Raw genomic sequence first — 17,389 nt, 5'->3', positions numbered from 1 at the left:
GGACGGACGGACGGACGGACGGACAGACGGACATGGCTAGATCGACTCGGCTATTCATCCTGATCAAGAATATATATACTTTATAGGGTCGGAGAAGCTTCCTTCTGCCTGTTACATACATTTTGGCGACTTTAATATACCATTTCACCCTATGGGTGTATGGTATAAAAAGAGAAACCAAAACATAACAACTGTTTGGATTTGAGTTCACTGTTTACGCCTCCATACATATTACAACTACATATTGGCCCTGCAGAGGCGTAACGAATATGGACAAAAATTGTACATTGAATACCCGATACATTCGACATAGTTGATAAGCCAACGCCGAAACGTTGATTATCTAATCAGAGATAAATAGAATCGCATGTTTGTTTGCTATACAAAACGACAGGAGAGGCAGGCTCGCTGTGTAGGAACATTTATACAGTTAATACATAAAGAAACAGATCATCGGAACCCACTAACCCAACTTAACTTACTTCCTCTACATATTTTCTGGTTTCAAAAATTGAACTAATGTAATTTCATTTATTCCCTCTATAAATAACGAGCACCATTTTTGTGTCAACAAAAATGTTTTCCAAAGTTTTTGAATTCAAAAGTTTTCTTATTAGCAAACTCTCGAAAAAAAGAACGTAGAAATCAAGAAGGAGACCAGCCAAGATCATGTTTCACTTCAATTTTAAATTGAGTAGCGAAAAATTTGTTATCTAGGTTCTTGCTATTTGGATCAAGTTTTTTATTAGTCCTGTGCACCCTTTTGTTTTCTTAACAGATATACAAATTGTTCTGGCCATTACATTAACCCCTTTTTTTTATTACCAAGTCTGTCACCACAGGATTATTTCGCCTTTTGAAAGGTTCCTGGGCTCCGGACAAAGTGGACAAATTGTTCTGCATCACCGCCAGTAGCACCACCCTCACCAACCAATCCACCCAACCACCATCCACTCGAAGCATAAGAGTTTTAATAACCCCTACGGCGGCCACAACAATTTCATGCTATAAACTGAAGAAAAAAAAGTAAAATAAAACAGCAAAGAAAAAGATAATTTCGGCTTACTGATGGCTAAAATATTTTTTTTCTTTCTATTTTTTGCATTTAAAGTGGCGGGGATTAGTGACATTTTGGCTTAAAAACTTCAGGGATTTCTTTGTTTGGTTTATGAGATTATAGAGAGATATTCTTTGAATGTCATTGACTTATTTCTAGGCGGTTTCCCCTGCTACAAGCAAAGTAATTTGTTGTTGTTCTTATTTTTTTGTCAATATTATTGTTTAAGCTACGAAAACCTGTCGGGAAATGGAAAACTTTGTTGAATTCATATATTTATTAATTGTACATACCTGTTAATTAAAATAATTTGTATTTTTTTGGCTCAAATCTGTTATAGATTTTCGAAAATTTCACGTAAATTTCTTTATTTCGTTGCACGATAATATCCTTGCATTCATAAACACTTGAATTTGAAATTGAAATTTGAAACAAAAAAAAATGACAAATATATAAGGGGATACTATTTAATTAAATCTCCGTTGGGCGGAAATAAAAATTAATTATTTCTGCACTATTTAGTCAAATCGTATGGGAATCCAAGTTTTGCACGCTGCACAAGAATAAACACTGAGGAAACATCAACAAACCGTACGGCAAGTGCAACAACTGCTTGCCACAACGACAGGATGGTTAATGTTAGATGGAATACGCCATAGAATGCTACCATATGTTAGCAATTTGCTTCACAACTACAAAAAAAAAGCTTTTTTGCCCGTAAGGCTTCGTCGGCTTCGTGTATGCGCGCTCGGCAAAATATTCCGAAAAAAATCACGTCAAAAGGAGACAATGGCAACGACTCATCAACTACGCTGTATTGATAAAAGGATGAACTTTCATCACTTATGTTTTAGCATTTTCCTTCAATAAATTGAAGGCTTTTCCATCAAAACAAGACTTGGTATATGCCAGCTCATGTCCTTTTTCAAAGGCCTAGTTTAATAAGCTTTTTACAGCCTGTGCACATGCACTAATAGCATTTAAAATATACCCTTGTAACTTATTCGAACAGGGTACTGAAAGCTCACAACTCTTATCAGTGGGCGGCTGATAAGGAGCTGGCCAGTAATTATACCCTTCCTGGGAGGGATATAAATAGGTATTCCAGCAACGTTGGAAATGCATTTGAATGTTTATGATCGATTTGTAATTATCAGAGAAACAACATTAAAAAAATCACAGTTTTTGTTCAAAGGTGAAGTTTCAAAGGAAAAGTTATAGTCATCTATATCTACTAGACGGAAATTATGTACAAGATTTCATGTAAGATAAGGTTAGGGTATTGAATCTTTGTTGGCTCCTTTGTATTGTTTTTACTTTGCAATAAGCTATTTCAGTGAATAGAGAAAGGAGTACAGTGCGGAGAGTAAGGAGTACGGTGAATTACTGTCCGGTACGTGCAAAACGTCGCTGCTGAATGTAACAGCTTTTCGTGTTTATTTGACGAGTAGCCGCCTTGAGGCTCGGAACTTTTGTGTCAGACCCTGCTTAGGTGTCCTTGTGGCACTTGACATTTTTCTGATCAACCCACACGCCCCTACTTCTCTTTTTCTCTCACTCTCTCTCTCCCTCATTTCTCACTGCTTTGACCTGTTGAAACTCTGCAGTGATTGGAGCTGTCAACTTTAAGCTGAACAAATTAAATTTACATTACATATGTAAGTACATTCGGTAAGGACTTTGTCTTTGGATAAATTGAAAATGTTCTTGCATACTTTTCGGCAAAAAAATCAATCCAATAAACTGATTTACCTTACCTTAAATAAGACGCATCAGTATGCTAAATATTTACCAGTACACAGTAGCACTTATATAAAAATACTCATTCCTCAGTTTGCACGATTAATTAATCTGTAGCCATACAAATTTGGAATAAACAAAAGAAAACGCATTGTTAGTGGCCTATTTTTGAATAATGCCACTTATACTTCCTACATACTTAAAATCGATATTGAATTCATTAAAATTATATGTAGTTGTTAATTTAAGCTTACCCATGAAATTGGGATATATCAACCCCAAGAATTAACGAATATTCAATGAATTAAGCGTTCTTACGGACGGACATGGTTAGATTGACTCGTGTTTTGATCCTGATCAAGAATATATTTATTTAATGTTGTCGGAGAAGCTTCCTTCTGCCTGTTACATACATTTTGGCGACCTTAATATACCATACACCCCATGGGTGCATGGTATAACAAAAGCCTGGGTCGAACTCCGACCAGTCTTAAGGTTTTAAGTCGAACCGATGAGTCGAACTCCGACAATTCTGTGAAAATTAAGCACAAGAAGATTGCTTGTTGATATCAGTAAGAGGTAAATATACATAGGTACGTTTAGTTAACTGGTGACCTAAAAGACCTCAACTATCAATTATTCAGCAGCTTCACTCAAGAACGACGTTCTTTTAGAGTTTGTTGGTTATCAACACTCAGGATGCCATGGCAGAATATTGTACTAATCATGGGCAATCCAATAGTGAAAGTAATACAGCGATTTCAGCAAAAGCAGGGCTATATTTTATGATTTATATTAATAAATCATTAAATAAATAAAGCTTTACGTTTAAACATCCTTCTTCCTTAAGTGGTGCTCGATCAACAGCGCGGTTCTTCTTCACAACAAACATTTTGGGACATGATTCCAATGTAAGCCATATTCGAACACGCAAATCCCGGTCATTATACCAGACTAGGTCTTGTCTTGTACGGACTAAATGTGGCTAAATTAAACCAAATGATAGACGGTCTTTTTAACTTTGGCCATGCCTTTTACTGTGCGTATTTTGATTTAAGGGATACTTACTTTTTCTTTTTAAAATATATAGTACGTAACGAATGGATATGTTAAAGAATTTAATCTACTAGTAAAAGTATTTATTTGTGCTTTTTAAGTTATGTATGATGTTCCTCATGATAAGTACTTAAAACTTACATGTTAAAAGTTATATAAATTTATTTTCTCCTATGTAATGTCATTCATATGATAATACTATTAAGATTTTGACTATATCTAAAGTTATGTCTAGACGAGAAAAAGTTTTAGATGCATTATTTCATATACGATTTTACGTGATTCGTCTCCAATTGATATAAAGGATATTCCATAAGAGTTCATCGTTATTCATTTTTTTGTTATGTTTTTGTTTTTTGGATTTTTCTCATAAAAGATTCGTAGCACCATCATTTTAATTAGTATCGTTAACCAGTATGTAATGTTATCCTTGAACTGATTCATAACTAACTTTGGGAAATAAATTTTCTGTGTCGGTGTCAGTTCTAGGACAACAAACAACGTCAAATGTTAAGTATTACTTCGTTTTGAAAAAGAACCAAAAAAAAAAAAAAGACACACAGGGAAACCAAAGATTGGTTACCAATTTTAAAACAATTACATTTTCGATTTTTTAAATATATACATACGTATTCAAAATGATGATGCTGGAAAACACATTTTGTGGGAATATCCCTGTTTTTTTTTTTTTTTTTTTTTGTTTTTAGCAAATATACATACATATGTTTTGGTTATTATATATATTCCATATATCTGCATATGAGACTCTGCATGGGTATTATTCTGGTATCATCGTGCTTTAACGAATTGTGGAATGGAACGAATCATTTCACATCCTATGATTAGAGTATTACAATACTTGCTATTGCGTTACTAATTAATAATTTATGAATACGATTTCATTTGAAATGATTTACATATGTATGTATGCTGAGATATACCCATGCCAATCTCTATTCAATATTAATATTTCAATAAATTACAATTTGTATGTAAGTACACATACTACATACATCATATATCATGCCAATTACCGATTATTGTTTCGTTTACAAAACGTTTTTTCTGTCTATTTGTTAGATTTTAGGATGTACATATGTATAAATGTATATGCCAAGTACTGTGAATTTAACAAAAGAAAAAAACAAATATCAAAGAATTATGCAATGTATATGTACGTAGGTATGTATGTATGTATGTATGTACAATTTATATCTGTCAATGAAGTATATGGTTTTGTTTTCTTCGTTCTTTTTGTTTCTTTGTATATGCAAAGAAAGGAGTGCAATTCTTCTTTTTTTTTGCGTTGTCAATTGATTGTATCCTATCGTTGAATTAAAACTAAATGGATTACACTTTAATACTTATATATGTATATAAATAATTTCTAATAGAAAGCAAACGCACAGACCAGCGAATATAGTTCTTGGATCGACTTGTCTGTGCGTTACCTATGCCTGTTTTAGATACAGATGAGATATGTTTGTACAAATTATTTTGTGTTAGTGTTCGCTTTCGTTAAATCATTCATTTAATCATAATCATTATATATGTATGTATGTATGCGTGTATGAATGTATATTTCTGTTGCAAGTTTCGAAATCACTTAAATATATATATACCTATATATATATATGTATACTGTCCATAAATATGTACATACATATTGGTATGCCTTCTATATGGGGTCTTAATCGTCAATACTTTCTGTGTATGTTCTCGTATTTCTTTGTTATTGCTTATGTTGATTAGATGTAATGCTATTACTTGCAGCATATGTACTTAATATATAACAGCAAGTCTATAATGCGAATGTATCTACAAAACACTTAACAATTCTTGATATATCCTTGCAGTTGCATACACATAATTCAATTACAACAGGTTTCGTTACTTTTGTAAGTATGTATGCACTAATGTGTAAGTGAGTGTGTGTTGTTTCACAAAAAAAAAAGTATATATAAATTTTTTATTCTATTTAAAATTTAAGGTTTCATTCTTACCGACTGAACTATTAACCACATTTATACAATGACTTCAATCGACTTGCCTTCTGTTTCATCATATAAATGTGTTAATTGTTTTATGTTTTTTGAATGTACAATGCATATAACATAAATAATTATGGAATACGCTTACACATAAGGACTTGTATGAATATGTGATTTATTTACGTCTTGTATGGAAGTGTGTACGTAAGGAAATTTATCTGAAGTCGCACTTATTCAGACATTTTTGATACTGTCCATTAGATGAAGGTTTCTCTTATATACATATGTATGTATCTATGCATTTATTCATGCATAATGTATGTGCTTATGAAACATTTATGTACGTACATCCATACTTCGATGGTTTACTCATAGCATAGCTTATTTGACTACATTTTGCAGACAAAAAATTATAGATTAGAATCGATTTTATAAATTTAAAATTCAAACATAACGACAAAAGACAACTCCAAAAAATCACAGAAAACTAAATACCACAACGTGTGAGAACTCCCTTGCGAAACTAAAGGGTAAGAAGCAAAAAAAACACGCGATATATTTACACCTTAACTCAAATTATTAAATATAGTTATTTTCATCTGAATCCTCCTAGACTCAGTGTTGGTGGTAATTAAATGATTTTTAGTTCTAGTTTCTTATTACGAAACGTTTGATAGTTAATTATAAAATCGATTTCTGTAGCTAGTCTTAACCCAAATCTAAGAAGAAAAAAACGTTACATAGTTTAAATCAAATAACTACGAAATGTTATGCATCTTATCCATAAAGTGTTAGCCTATTCTGATCCATTGATGTATCCATCATGGCCAACTGGCAGATCTAACAAGAAGATAATAACTTAAAAAATTCTTTGAGAACCAAACTATTCAAACATTTTGAAAAACAACGCGGATGAATAATACAGATTTGTCAGTTAATTCTATTAAGCACATAAACATAAATGCATATTAATACATATGTATGCAAGTACAAGTATCAGATTATTTGCTACATTTTTTGTAAGGCACATTTTAAATTATATACGCAAATAATTGGATAAATTATTTCTTATATATTGATAACTTGGTAACTTAATAACAAAAAATTAGTTAAAACTACTGCACCGACCGATGTTGATATTCTATTGCTGTTCGATATTCCCATTTTGTATTCCATATCGATATCAAGAAGAAGATCATGGTTTCGTGTATAAAACTGATGAATGTCGCTGATCTAAATGAAAATTGAGAATAGTAAAAGGCACTTGACGAAGTTTTCATTATATTCTTTGGTACTTACTTCATTCCAGCCATATTTATTCTTAGCTTGAACAATTGCTTCATACACTGCATTGTGCTCCAAATTTTTGACTACATAGGACATTAGATAATGGGTGCCATCGGTCCTTATTGGAGTTGGCTTAATATGGTATTCATGCCATTTGCCAGGATGTTGATAAGTCTCGTTCATCTAAAAAATTTAGCAGTTAGTTTCATTTTACTATCTATTAAATAATGCCAATTTTGGTAATACCAAGAGTCGTCTGTAAAGGAGTTTGATTTCGTCCAAAGGCGGTATGGATTCGATTGTCCATGTTAAATTGTAATGATCGAGAAATCCACTTAAAGCTGGTGAAATGAAATCAGCTGGGCCAGGTCGTCCTGACACTTCAATATATTTCTTTGTCCTTCCCAGAGCATTGTCAGCAACACAACTATAGTTGCCGAAATCAGTTGGTTGGAAATTACGTATAATGAGACTGTATCTATCATCCCGCGGATACATGGAACGCCGATCAGTGGGATCCAATAGAAATGAATTTTGGTACCATAGCATCTGAAAATTATACACATTTGGTTTATAAAAACATATTTGTTATAACATTTAGGTCAAATTACCTCAGAGTTCACATCTCCGTGAACAATGCAGACGAGTTCAACATCATATCCTTCTGCAGCATGAACCCATGACTTTTCGACAGTTATTTCAGGAGGAGCTTGAAATCGAAATATAATTCGACGATATATATAAAGAGAATTCGAAATTATATGATGATAGAGATTGCTTACACAGTATTGTTAATTGTATGTCCATTGATACACGTTCTTTAACCCCGTTGTCAGCCGAGCATTGGTATACACCGGCGTGATGTCTATCGACATTTTCCAATATCAAGGTGGAACTATCCGATAAATGGGTGGGTCCAGAAAATACATCTTTCTTGAACCAGTATATTGTTGGCACAGGATTTCCAGAAGCTTTGCATTCTAATGTAACAGTGCTTCCCTTCCTTGCAGTCACCTGTCCATTATGGGGCAAAGCTCTCAATGTTGGCGGCACTGCGAAAATAGCATTTAGTTTAGGACAAAAATTCTAAAAAGAAACAAACAATTTAAGAAATTACCTAAAATTTCAACGGTGTGAACTTGATCGCGATTTTCCTGATCTCCAAGCTGACAGATGTAATCTCCAGCATCTTGAGTTTTAACTCCATTGATCTGCAAATTATAGTCACCGACGATTTTAAAGCGTTGATCTCTAGAGATTTTTAAATGGCCAGCTGTTAGTACTGAGGAGCCTTTTCGCCATAATAACACAAATGATCCCAGGTTTTGAACTTTACAAGGTAGTTCTATAGTTTCTCCAACTATAACTTTGTAAAGGTGACCTCTAGATAAAAATTTCGGCGCCGTTGTTGGAGCATCGTTCTCTGGCAATATAAACGATCCATCTGAAAGACATCGCATAAACGTATTATTTGTTATATTGCCACTTGGAAATAATTTTCAACAAAATGAAACGAAATTAAGTTAGCATTTATGCTGTTTAAAGTAAATGCATTTGTCAGCAATATTTTAATAATTTACTATTCCTAAGATAGATTGCAGTCTTTGAAACAACAGGTACATCGTCTGCTGGAAAGTATGCTATAGTTTTGTGATACTTCCTTTGCTTAGAGGCAAAAGGTATTGTAGTTTGCGAATTAAATATACATATCTACTTACCGATAAAAGTAATTGTAAATGTTAGGAAAACTATGATGAAAAACCAATAAAGCCTTCTTAAGTGGTTATTCTGAAATTAAAACAGTTAAAATCATTAGTCACAGAATAATTAACATACTTTTGATCGAAATCGACCCTTGTCTTCTTCATTTTAATCTAATTAATTGCATTGCATATGGCTAGTCAGTCAGCCAAAAGGCAAGCATAGAAATAAACCCTATATCCCTGTAATCGAAATGATACACAATTTAATTATATGTTTTATATATATGACTTTCTCATGTTTTTAACCATGACATATTTTTTTTAAGATGTTTGCCGATCAAACTAATTTATAAGCACCTACATATGTACACATGCTTCTAACTGGGAGCGTATCCCTGTACATACATACATGTATGTATGTATAAGGTTTAATCGCGACCTCAAGCACCCAGTGTCAGTCTCATTCCATTCCCGGCATCTCTGACAAGTCCTTAAATGCAAACGCATACATAAATACACATGTATTTGTGTATATATAAATGTATATATGCAACATAACCACAATTTTACATACATTCGTAAGTAGTAGGTATGTTCTAAGATTAATAGTGGTCAAATACAATGATTTTCTTTCCCATTGCATACATACATACATATGAACATACAAACATATATAAATATGCCCATGTATTTGCTCATAATATCCTTTTGTATGTGCGTATGTACATTACTCTAAATAAATATGAAATTTCGGTTATAAACTTTCGCCATTTCCCCAACAAATGATTTCGGCTGTGTGTGTGTAGGTGTATGTGTGTGTGATGATGAAATGAATGCACATTTTACATACCTACAAATACTTATACTAAAATGGGCATTAAACGCCCGACATACATACATACAAATGTACATACATACGTACATATATTCGTATGTAAGGTGCATGTGTGTACATAATTGCATGTTCAAGTATTCTTTTTTGCCTCTACGTGATGCCTTGTACATCTCAAAGTGTTTATAGTTATATTTTTTGCCCACATTTTCATTTGCATGCACTTTTCTTTTGCCATTGAGAAATTTCCTCAAAACTTCATTTAGGAAACTTACCATTTTCATGTACTTAAAATATGTTTCTCCGATTGTTTGCAATTTCTACTGAAGCAGTAATTATTTAATTTATACCATTGGTTTTGTTGTTATCCTATCGTTAACACTTAATTATTCACATACGTATGGTTTTTTTTAAAACAAAAAATTTTTCACAATCACCATAAAGTACACTCCGATTTAAGGATAGTAAGTATAATTTTATTTATCCTTAAAAGTTCGACTAGTTAGCGCGCATGCGTTACCAGTGAAAAGCTTCAGAAAGCTTTTTTATAGATAAACTTCAATGAAATGGTTCCGAAGTCTATGAAATCCTTTTGCACTAGTTCCAATTCGGTCATACGTATTTTAATGTATATATGTACATATGTATACGTACATACATATATGTATGAAAGTTCGATTCTAACTTACACAAACTTTCCCAATCAAATCAACTACAATGAGTAAAATGGGTTTCAGCAAATTAATACTTTATTCTAGGTTACTTTTGGAAAATAAAACGGAAACAGCACGCAAGAAGTTTGTTTCGAATTCCTTTTCAGAAAATCGTTCAACCGACGATCTAAAAGCGAAACGAAAAATAATAAAATATATTGTAATGAAATATATCTTTAAAATGTATTACCTTGCCGCTTGACGAACATTTGCATTATTTTCGGACGAATTGACAACAATGTGTAGAATGTTTTCAGCGTATTCGACAGCGTCTATTGCAAGATAACCATTCTGGGAACCTTCTGAAGCTTCAATAATATCTAATAGGGGACCACCAGACCTGTGTGCTATCATTATAAGACCAGCTGCCATGCATTCCACAATTCCAATGCCGAAATGCTCATTCCACATGGTATGTAGGCCAATTTTGGATCGTTGAAATAGTTTTAAAAGATCATCGTATGGAACATTTACTTTAAATTGAACCGAACGTTCGAGGGACAAATGCTTTGACAGATCCTCCATGTTTTTCAGCCGTTCATAATCTTCTTCATTACGACAAGATCCGACAATGATTAGCTGTATTTTATTCCACAGAGCCTCGTCATGGGCCAACAATGTCCTCAACTCATACATCGCTTGTAACTGCAACGGATGGTCTTTCTCTGGACGAAATTGTCCCACAGATAATATAATAATGTCATCATTGTTATCCTGACGCTCAAGTTGTTTCAAACGCTTAACTTCACAGGGTGGATAGACACGATGCGTCTTAAATGGTACATCCCAAATCTCTAGTATATGGTTTTCCGTCCATGTCGAATTAACCATAATCGTATCAGAGCAACGGCCAGTCCACTGATACATCTATAATAATAATAAAGGTTAGAACCAAAAGGACTGTGCGAATTAGGAATGGGTGTTGCCTATTGGCACAAAGTAGAGTGAGATAGCATACTTTTCATAATGCGATACTAGGTAGGAAGTTACAAAGGCATTTGTTACAAAATCAAATAATTTGGGGTTTACCTTTGAAAACAAGCGATAATAAACCAACTTCATCCATGTAAGGAAGGGATTCCTTGCCACATAAGCTTTATTGTTGTGAGCAGCTTGACGAAATTGAACTTTCCTCAACATATCTGTGCTAATAATCGGATAATGGACATAGCAGCCTATTTTTGACTTTGCAAGGAATCGAAATAGAGGATATGTAAAGGCATAGCCCATGGTATCTATAAAAATATCCGGTGGGAATTTGCAAAGCGCTTCAAAACCGAGAAGCATTGATCCAATACTTTGCCCCAATAACGTGAAATGAGGATATTTCTTGGCTTCAATCCAATGTCGGTGTTTTAAAAATACAAAACTTATATTATCATTATCCAGGGATATGTTGAACACATTTTTCGCTTTCTGTAGTATGGCATTTGGTGATGTTTCAATGTCACCTGTATAGATTATTAGCTTAATGTTGTCATATTTGTTCTGTAAAGAAATTGATTGCAAAACAGTTGTTATCATTATATTGATGTTTGTTATTTTCTTATGATAGATATACATATGTATCTATGTATGTACCTGCAATGCTCGTATAGCACACCACAAGACGCGTTCTCCACCGCCGCCTGCATTGCAATAGGGATGAAATATGCCCACATGGACTTTATTCTTATCAGCGGAGGAACGCAATTTTTGTTTTCGAGACAGAAGCCATTGCCGTAGGGAAATGAATAAGATAAACACTATTATTGGAAGGGCCAAGACCGTCCAAAATCTGCAAAACAAAGCGGATATGTTTGTGGTTTTAGCGACATCCTGGTAAGCAATTCAGGTCTCCTCTTAGCCGGCGGCATATCAGTATTTTCCGAGTTCCACGTCAGAAATATTCTAAGTCGTGTCAATAACAAAAACTTTGGGTGGAATATGTGTTTAATATTGAAGTGATAGCTTTTATGAATTTGTGCACTGATTATACTGGTCCTGAAAAAAGACCACCGACAATGAATATAAAACGAAACTTAAAAGATTAAAAATGAAAATTGTTTATACAAACAGTGGGATAAACATAATATTTAAGTATTTTCGCCTATTTGTATTGTTCTTATTTGTAACACTGTCGATCAGCTGATACCATTTGAAACTAGCCAACACTTGCTCAAAATACAAAAAGCCCCTATTTACCTGCTGTTAAATTACGAGCTGGTTCTTTAAATAAGAATGAAGTAAATACGCTGCTGACTATATAAAGGAAAATATACACATATAGTTTATTTTAATCGTTACCGAAAAACTTCACTTGGTTTTATCAATTTAGTTTTAAAAGTTTTTAGTCCCCGCTGAAACTTTGTGACTTGAACTAGTTTCTTTTTCTCTGTAAATTAACAGTATTCAATTGGACAGTTAACATACTAAATTGGACAAGGGCTAACAGTTCTAATTGTAACAGCACCAGACTTTTGGCCAATTAGCAACACTGCTTCAAAGTTAAAGATTATACAGGCAATCCGTAATAAACAAAGCAATTGCGATAAATAAGTAAATAAATATTTCAAGCCGCAATGGAATACGTGCGTTCTATTTGGACTTGCGTTGCTTCAATTTGCACTTGCTGGCAATGCAACGAAGACTTAGGCACACAGGTATCTGCCAAGAATTATCCATACCCATAAACTTTTTATTAAATATTCTTTTCATTTTGCAGGGCATAGAACCAACTGAGAGGACACACCTTCTAGCCGACACCGAAAATCATAGTCCAGCTTTACGTAGAAGTAATTCTGTTGACTTAAACAACGATTATTCCCAGTCCCTGCCCAAGAAGGATGATCAGAATGCGTTATCTAGACTGGTGCAAAACACAGCCATGTTCGTATTAGTATTATACGTAATACATACATAGGTACACCCGCTAACAAAATTTGTATATTTTAGAAATATGATTAACGTTAGTGCCATGGACTGCCAAAATCTGGAACATCAAGAATACACAGACAGAATTAAGTTATATTCGCAGCGCATGCAACAGATATGGAACAATGTTCAGCATCCTGGAGTCGCTGTCAAAGGTTCGCAAAATGATGTCCTTAAATGTCAATAATATTCTTTTCTAACGGTCTATCATACATTTTCAATCTACAGGCCTTCTAAAAGATGTTCCCAACCATCAGTTTTATGCTTCGAAACCAATATTTCTGGAAGATACTAATCAGGTAATGTTACGACTTGTATTTTTTTATTTTACTAATGATATATTCTTTTAGATGAAATGGCTTATTGAAAAGTCCCATGGAGCAGTTTTGGAAATCCAGATTGACCATAAAGAGTCGGTCGTTGTGCCATTTCGTATACCTTAAACACCATTAAAAAAAAAAAAAAAAAACACAAAAATTTCGACTTGTTTAAGATAAAGTAACCTCTGGGAAATCAGTTAACTGGCCTTATTATTATATTTAGTACCTACATAAGTATAACTAACATAAAACTATTGCTTTGAAAATTTATATCCAAAAGAAGTATATCAATATGTCTTTTGATTTAAATCATAAATACTGGATATCTACTAGAAAAGATATTGCACAACTAATAAAAAAACAGAATCGTCTAAAGAAACTTGAACCTCCTGAAGATAAAGCCATATCATTCAAAATTTTCTCCGAACTATATGTTCTATATGTTGAACTCGTCAATAAGCTAAGTTTCATTTACCATCACACTTATCAAGTACAAAAACGCGATGTAGTCCGCACCCTTGTAGAAAGCGCCACACAACAACTAATGCGACTCAAGGACGAACTGAAGAATATGGAACTAAATGAATACGTTTACATAGACAAGGCCTTAATCGCTAAACGTTTGACTCCGCGCGATTTGATCATATGGAGATCACCACAATTTCTCTATCGTCGACCATTGGATATGCAGAATATTTTGGTGGAAAACAAATTGTACATGAATGATGAGGAGAAAGAGGAACTAGCATCAAAGGACTTGGTTAAAGTTACAGAGGCAGTAAAACTAATTCAAGCACATGAACGCGCACGTCGTGCTCGTGTTTATAAAGCAAATATCAAATATGATAAGAAATTCATCAAAGTCTATCAAAGAAAGAAAATCAGTTATCGGTTCTCATTTAAACCTGAACAAGCCATGAGCATTCCAGTTAAAAGAACCATCTTCAATTCCGACTTTATCAAGTCCACAGAAACTTGCGATGAACTAAGAAAAAAAAGACGTTAATTTGGACATGTACACGACAGATGGTAAATATAAAACATTTTGTCAACACACACTTACATGAAATATATCCAAAGTGTAATTATACCTAAGTTTGATTCAAAGTAAAACAACCCAATCCCAAATTTATGTAGGTTATATGTAGATGTAGTGTGTAATAAGTTCAATTCACCAAATATATACATACATATGTATACATATGTATCTAGCTCATTGGTTTGAATAAACAATTTTTGTTTTCAGCCGAGGAAATCAAAAAAGAAAACCTACGAAGAGAGGAGGCAGCATACAAAATACAGGACTTTTGGAGAGATTATCGAGCAAGGAAAATGATTAGAGTTAAGAAGAAATTCAAAGAGGAATTATTTGGAATGAAAAAAACGAGAAAACTATTTCGACCCAATCAGTTTGCCAATTCTGTCCTTGAGATGTATAAAGGTGAAATGCTAAAGAAAAAAACTAGACGAGGATTTTTTTAAATTAATTAGTGATGAGCGAACCAGATTACTACAAGTCCGTTCACCATGGATGATGGAAGATATATCAGATCACATTCGGGCATGGTTTCAGGATTTGTGAGTGCAAATACAAAAATTTCACTTTCTAGAGCTTTTCTCACAACCTCTCAACCCTTCCCTCAGCTATGTGAAAACGGGAAACTTTCATCCTTATCCTGATCCAATAAAAAATGGAACCGTTTTAGTGGTGATCGATGAAACAATGACCCCATTGGAATTTCAGGAGACCCTGAACAAAAAGCCAATGACAAAAGAGGAGAAAAAAAAATTGGCCGAAAAGAAGAGGAATGAAAAACAAAAACAAAAGGAAAAAATACGTAAACAGAAAATGAAAGAAGCCAAGCGTAGGAAAAAATTAAAGGATGCAGGAATCGTTGATGTTGGCTATGAGATTTCTACAAGCAAACCTATAGGTATAGTTGGAATTCTTTCCCTAAACAGATAAATAGATATAGAATTTGTATCATGTAAAATACCTAACAGAGAAAATTGAAGAAACAATGAAGGATTTCTCAATTCAATGGAGAAATATTGATGAATATCTAAACAAAAATCACGATCCCATTAAAGACTGGATCACCGAAGAGGAATTGTCGAAAATACATCAGGAACTCAGAAATTTAGTTGACGAATACATGAGGTGAGTAAGATGTGGATTAACCCTATCTGGTCTTATATCTACTGTATATTTAAAGAGTTGAATATGAATTGCTGAGAAAGGCTCTAGCAAAAGATACAAAGACTAAATACAAGCCTCAAAAAGTTCGTAAAGCTAAGAACAAGAAGGCCAAAAAGAAGAAAAAGCCTAAAGATATGACCGAAGACAGAACTCTCGATTCGTTATATAATGAGCTGAAAGATGGGGGAATAATCGAGGATGTTTCCCACAGGGACTTTAATGAATTTATTGCTGACTTCAATTTTGTTGCTGACGACACAAGAGATGAGGACAATTTAACGTAAGTAATTAATTGTTGGTTCATCTTTTCATTCTATATTTATATATATCATTTGAATTCAAATATGTAGAACTCTTGGCCCAGCAAAAGGAGATATAAAAATGATTATTCAAGAGAGTATGCTGGGCATGGGAGAGTTTGATATTTCAAAACCAAAATCAATATTACTAATTGGTCCACTCAGAAGTGGTAAAAAATTACTGGTTAATATAATTGCTTCGGAATTAGGTAAGTTTTTAGAAATTTACATCAGAACTACTATGATATGTGTATATATCGTTTGCCTTTATACAGATGCGGTCTTTATAAACTTGAGCCCCGAAAAGATTCATAAATATGCTGACAATATGAAATATTTCTTACATGTTGTAATGAAAGTGGCAAAGGCCTTTCAACCGGCCATATTGTATGTGGAAGAAGCTCATCGTCTATTTTGGAAAAAAATCCCTCCAGATCAAAAGGACATTAATCCTAGACTGCTTGGTCCATCGATTTCAAAGAAAATCTTAAAGGTATTAAAAAAAACCGATAAGGTTATCCTACTTGGGACTAGTAGCATGCCATGGTCAGCGAAGGGCAAACTCAAGAAAGTGTTCCAAAAGGTTTTGCTAATTCCTAAATGTGATTATGGCACAAGTTTTTTGCTTTGGTTAGAACTGATGACGGAGCACGACACAGACGACATCAAGGACTATGCATATTCGGCTCTTGCAAGGGTTCTGCAGGCATATAATTCTGGTGATATAACAGCCAATGTGTCCGATACTTTAAGTATAGAGCGAACAATGCGTCTTCGTACTGAGCCATTGAGCCCAGATGAGTTTTTGGAATACTTTTTGAGCAAACAGGATCCGCCGATGTTTCCACCGGAGCCAAAGGTAAATAATGAAAATATACAATTTATTCAATACCTAACATTTAGTTTTTAGCTTATGGAAAAATTCAATAAATGGTTTGGAAAATCAAATAAATTTTTAAAATTACGACGCAAGTTTATGGCCAAGAAGAAGGCAAAGGAAAAGAAGAAATAATAAGAATGATTTATAAAATTATAAACAATCGATTGTTATGTATGGAATGTTGTGTGTATGTTGTATATTCATAAAACATATGTATAATTGGCATCCCTTAACAAAAATATGTATGTATATCCATCAGATATTACTTATATTTATCTCTTTATATAAAGATCTAGGAAAACCAGGTAAAACGACTTTGCACACAAGGACGCAAAGTTTTGTATTGTTTTTGTTTCTGCTTATGATATGGCATAGCTTTTTAGGACTCTTTGAACTCT

General features: G+C 33.6%; 5 protein-coding genes across 6 annotated transcripts in view; 2 read left to right on the top strand and 3 right to left on the bottom strand.

The window, feature by feature from the left end:
- Positions 1-1,679, bottom strand: part of Sytbeta (Synaptotagmin beta) — a 44,646-nt gene extending 42,967 nt beyond the window's left edge. For both annotated transcript variants that reach the window (XM_068292691.1, XM_068292692.1), the window contains exon 1: positions 1,351-1,679. The gene's annotated coding sequence lies outside the window, so the exon portion shown is untranslated. The remainder of the gene's footprint in view (positions 1-1,350) is intronic.
- Positions 1,680-6,896: 5,217 nt separating this feature from the next.
- On the bottom strand, positions 6,897-10,115 carry LOC137579004 (limbic system-associated membrane protein). Its single transcript, XM_068292664.1, has 8 exons — positions 9,942-10,115; positions 8,850-8,919; positions 8,249-8,575; positions 7,914-8,183; positions 7,743-7,840; positions 7,378-7,680; positions 7,144-7,314; positions 6,897-7,077 (listed from the first exon to the last, which is right to left on the bottom strand). The coding sequence occupies exons 1-8, from the start codon at positions 9,948-9,950 to the stop codon at positions 6,913-6,915; spliced, it is 1,413 nt and encodes a 470-aa protein (XP_068148765.1). The 5' UTR covers positions 9,951-10,115; the 3' UTR covers positions 6,897-6,912.
- Positions 10,116-10,393: 278 nt separating this feature from the next.
- On the bottom strand, positions 10,394-12,503 carry Alg11 (ALG11 alpha-1,2-mannosyltransferase). Its single transcript, XM_068292667.1, has 5 exons — positions 12,436-12,503; positions 11,961-12,156; positions 11,409-11,867; positions 10,570-11,246; positions 10,394-10,506 (listed from the first exon to the last, which is right to left on the bottom strand). Exons 1-5 carry the CDS (start codon positions 12,447-12,449, stop codon positions 10,416-10,418), a joined length of 1,437 nt encoding a protein of 478 aa, XP_068148768.1. The 5' UTR covers positions 12,450-12,503; the 3' UTR covers positions 10,394-10,415.
- A 326-nt stretch (positions 12,504-12,829) lies between these two features.
- Lamtor1 (Late endosomal/lysosomal adaptor, MAPK and MTOR activator 1) lies at positions 12,830-13,997 on the top strand. The gene is made up of 5 exons (XM_068292490.1): positions 12,830-13,021; positions 13,084-13,247; positions 13,314-13,447; positions 13,521-13,591; positions 13,643-13,997. The coding sequence occupies exons 1-5, from the start codon at positions 12,941-12,943 to the stop codon at positions 13,733-13,735; spliced, it is 543 nt and encodes a 180-aa protein (XP_068148591.1). The 5' UTR covers positions 12,830-12,940; the 3' UTR covers positions 13,736-13,997.
- On the top strand, positions 13,905-17,373 carry LOC137578886 (IQ and AAA domain-containing protein 1-like). Its single transcript, XM_068292491.1, is given in 10 exon segments — positions 13,905-14,693; positions 14,894-15,067; positions 15,069-15,190; positions 15,257-15,546; positions 15,617-15,773; positions 15,829-16,092; positions 16,163-16,320; positions 16,387-16,970; positions 17,022-17,233; positions 17,288-17,373. Coding segments are annotated over 9 exon segments (2,640 nt in total). The 3' UTR covers positions 17,124-17,233; positions 17,288-17,373.
- Positions 17,374-17,389: the final 16 nt, after the last annotated feature.

The sequence above is a fragment of the Drosophila tropicalis genome, unplaced genomic scaffold (assembly GCF_018151085.1).
Source record: "Drosophila tropicalis isolate 14030-0801.00 unplaced genomic scaffold, ASM1815108v1 contig_694, whole genome shotgun sequence".
NCBI lineage: Eukaryota > Metazoa > Arthropoda > Insecta > Diptera > Drosophilidae > Drosophila > Drosophila tropicalis.
Note: the sequence above shows the minus strand (reverse complement) of the source record. Positions and strands in the feature narration are given on the sequence as shown.